The sequence below is a fragment of the Theobroma cacao genome, chromosome 2, assembly GCF_053813885.1.
Source record: "Theobroma cacao isolate CCN51 chromosome 2, ASM5381388v1, whole genome shotgun sequence".
NCBI classification, from domain to species: Eukaryota; Viridiplantae; Streptophyta; class Magnoliopsida; order Malvales; family Malvaceae; genus Theobroma; species Theobroma cacao.
In genome coordinates, this window is record NC_142640.1 from 35,162,874 (window position 1) to 35,166,660 (window position 3,787).

General features: G+C 34.8%; 1 protein-coding gene across 1 annotated transcript; it reads right to left on the minus strand.

Annotated features, from left to right (window-relative positions):
• Positions 1-240: 240 nt before the first annotated feature.
• Positions 241-1,397, minus strand: LOC18609226 (VQ motif-containing protein 8, chloroplastic-like). Its single transcript, XM_007044248.3, has one exon. The coding sequence runs from the start codon at positions 1,232-1,234 to the stop codon at positions 566-568; it is 669 nt and encodes a 222-aa protein (XP_007044310.2). The 5' UTR covers positions 1,235-1,397; the 3' UTR covers positions 241-565.
• Positions 1,398-3,787: the final 2,390 nt, after the last annotated feature.

Genomic DNA, 3,787 nt, shown 5'->3' on the forward strand with positions numbered 1-3,787 from the left:
AAACCATGGTTGAAGGGTAAACCTGAACAAGTTGGCCTTCGTTACTGAACATATTATTGTTCTCCGGTGTTGACTTTTGATGCATAGAATAGAGGGAAATTGATATCGTAATTTCTTTTCATGTCGTAAGCATAAGCTGAATTAGATTTTTTTTTTTGAACATTGACCAAACTATAGAATAGACCTCTATAGTCTATTGCCAATCTCAATAATGAGAATTTAAAAGAGTAGAAAAAAGGGTAGATAGAAGAAACAATGGATTGAAGAAAAGAACTGCTCAGAGGAAAAATCAATGCCATACAGAACAGGAGAGATCAATCTTCCCTTGGATGGCCGAAAGAATAAATAATTAAACCAGCTTCTAATTCACAGCTGATGCCTGATGATGGTCTCTAGCTGATCAATCCAACTAAAATTTGAACACTAAATTACAAAGTAAGAATGAACCAAAGAACCGGAAAGAAAATGAAAAACTATGAACATGAAACAATTGACCATTATTTGCAAAGAGAAGAAACTACAGCCAGAACTCTCTACTGCAAGTACCCCATTTCCTTCACACCTTTCAGTAATCTGGGAGCCCTTTCATAAATTCTAGCAGAGAAGGGGAGCTCAAACCCAAGGTCGGGGACACAATTTCATTATCAGCAAACTTATAAACAGGCCTCGGAGAGCAAAAGAAATCTACGGAATTCGGGGTGAAGAGAGCTATATCAGCAAAAAACGGATTTGGAGGACTGGTAATTGACGGAGCAGAAGACAAACTGACATTGTTAACATCACCACCCCCAACACCAAAGCCACCGTTTTCATCTGTAAGAGCGGAAGATGAGTCGTTATCTTCCTGTCTATTACGAGCAAGCTCCATACTGATATTTCCTTCCAAGGATGAAATAGAATTATCCTTGGCTTTGTGCTTTCGTAGTTTTGATGGTGCAGTTTTAGTAACCTCATCAGACCTTGAAAACCCTGTAAGTTTTTGAACCAATGCCATGAAGTCCCGAGCCTGCGTGTGGATAATCTTAGGCGAATGAGTGTAAATGATGATCGGACCCTGTCGCTGCTGTTGCTGGTACTGGTTCTTGAGAGGAGCAGCCGCAGCCTGAGACAGCACCAAACCAGAAGATTTTTGAATGAAATGAGAGTCTTTGTTGATCTTCAATGGAGAAGGACGGAGGCCGTTAATCATCAGATCTCTCCTGGGAGGACGTTCATGAGAATTTACAGGGCTCATCGTTGAATGAATAGATAAATTCTCGATCGGATGGCTGAAAAAACTGAAACAAAAGCCGAGAAAATTAAAGAAGATGCGTACAACTTGACAAGGAGCAAAAGCGAACAATTTGAGAGTGCTGAAGAATGGAAAAAGAAGGTTGTTAGAGATAAGACAGGGAAAGAGAGCCAAGTATTGAGGTAATATATATAGAAAGAATAAATGGGCAGCAGCGGAGCGAGGGGCACATGTGTATAAAGCCAGCGATTCTGACCGTTGACGAAAATAAAGGGTGAAATATACATACGCCAACATGTGTTTGAGTGTGGGCAAATGACTTATAAATAAATAGTCAAAAGGTATATATTTTAATAATCTTAGTTTTTTTTTTGTTTTCTTTCGTTCCCAGCCATTTTGTCGGCTGCCAACGACGGCGCAGCTGCCGGGGCTTAGTAGGAGTATTTCGAATCCCTACTCTTCCTAACTTATGTATTTGCCTTTTCGGACAATCGACGAGCGGTCCATAAAATTTGAGTTATTTTCTTTTCCCTGTCAGGGGGACCACATCCGCTTTGAAGAGTATATATATAGTCTTTAGATTGGAGGGTTGGGGGCAAAACATTAAAACCAACAACATAGTTTTTCATAATACTTAAATAAGTTTATAAATTATTTAAAAATTTTTAAATAAATATTTATTTTTTTATTACATTCAATTAAATTTTTATAATTTTATTTTAAATTAAATAAACATTGATTATTTAGGATAAATTAATTGTGATTAGTCAAAATATCAATTTTTATTTTATATCCACATAATATTGACATTACGTTGATGTTGTAGATGAAAAATATCACGTGGTCATATTATAATGCTAAATTAGCATAACTCGTAAGTTAATCACATCGTTATCAATAAGATATGTTAACATGTCACATCATAATTATTATAATATATTAATATGTCATGTTCGTGTCACGCAGTTTATAATGACAAATAGCATTTTGACTAATTCAATCATTGGTCGTAATGATTTATTCAATTCAAAATAAAAGTATAAGAGTTTGTTTGGTTCAAAGTAAAAATATAATAGCTTAATTGAATGTTTATTTAAATTTTCTCTAATAGTTTAAGAGTTTTTTTTTTTGGATATTGTCCTGCATAGTTTTCATATTCAAAAATAATAAATACAAGATAAAACCACATAAGTTTAGTATTGACAGATTTGCATACAACAAATGTAAAATAATTTGATTTTAACTCATTTTTAATATTTCAATTTTAAAATTAATTGAATGTTAATAAATACTAATTCCCCTTTTACTTAAAGAGAAGAACAAATGAAAAAACATACAAAAGTAGATGTTTTGTTTTTTTTTTTCTTTTAACTTTTCCAAAGTTTGAGAATAGTAAATTTCATTTTTACTTTTCAAAATGTGGAAAAGACAAATTAATGAATAGTTTAATTTAATCAATTTTACAATTAAATTAACGAACTTACAAGTTAGATTGATCAAAATCTAGGCAATAAACAATCAAGAAACTTAAAACAGGAAAAGAATTGTAAACAGAGAAAATCAACAATATATGTGGTTCAGAAACGCATTCTTTATGTCCACAAGCACTGTAAAGAAGAAATTCACCATCAAATATTTGATATTACAATGGACAAAATACCTCAAAAGTCACTCACAACCAATCTTATATCTCTAGCCACTCTTGTAGGATGTGTTCCCCACTCTCTTGATGGTGGCTACGCAATCCAGCCCCCAAAAGTGCCTTTTACACTAAATTTAGGCAAGCCCTACAACTAGTATTGGGTTCAAAAATAAAAGATATGAATAGGGATTAAGACTCGAGACATAAAACCCATGAAATTTCTATGTACCTTGCTTGCATTCTCTAAACCAATCCCTTCGAGAAAGAATTTCTTCTATGCTTGGCACCCCACCATAGGGTCACCGAGATCCAATAGAAATCACCATGCTTAAGCCAAAGTCCAAGCATGCCTTGAGAAATAAGGGCAACTTGTTTGTGCATCATACTAGAAAACACCACATGCCTTTACCACCAAGAGACAAAGAACACAGAAGTCCCACACTGCTACACATTATCGCAAGCTCCACCTTGTTGCTAACTCCATGGTCTAATTATGTAAACAACTCCTTGGTTACCTCCTTGGTCTTACATGCTCTTACCACACTTGGGACTAAGAAGTACCTTACACTGCAATCGTTTGACACCGAATGCGTACTCTAAAAATATGGTATAGGTTCTATCAAACCCTGTTCTATAAAATAATTACGACGTCAGTTACATGCTCAATAGAATGTTTGCATATTTAGAAAGTTCGAGGAATCGTTAAAAGACGATATTGCCCCTAATGGTACCATTAAGTCGATTAAGCCTCGAACTAGTTCAAATAGGAATTTTAAGGTGAAATTAAGAGTTTCACAGTTCAGGGATGACTCAAAATGGTAATTCGGAGTTCGAGGATCAATTTGGAGTCAAACCGAAATTTTCACTATCTAAGGGCAAAATGGACATTTGCCACTTGAGGACAAAATGGAAAT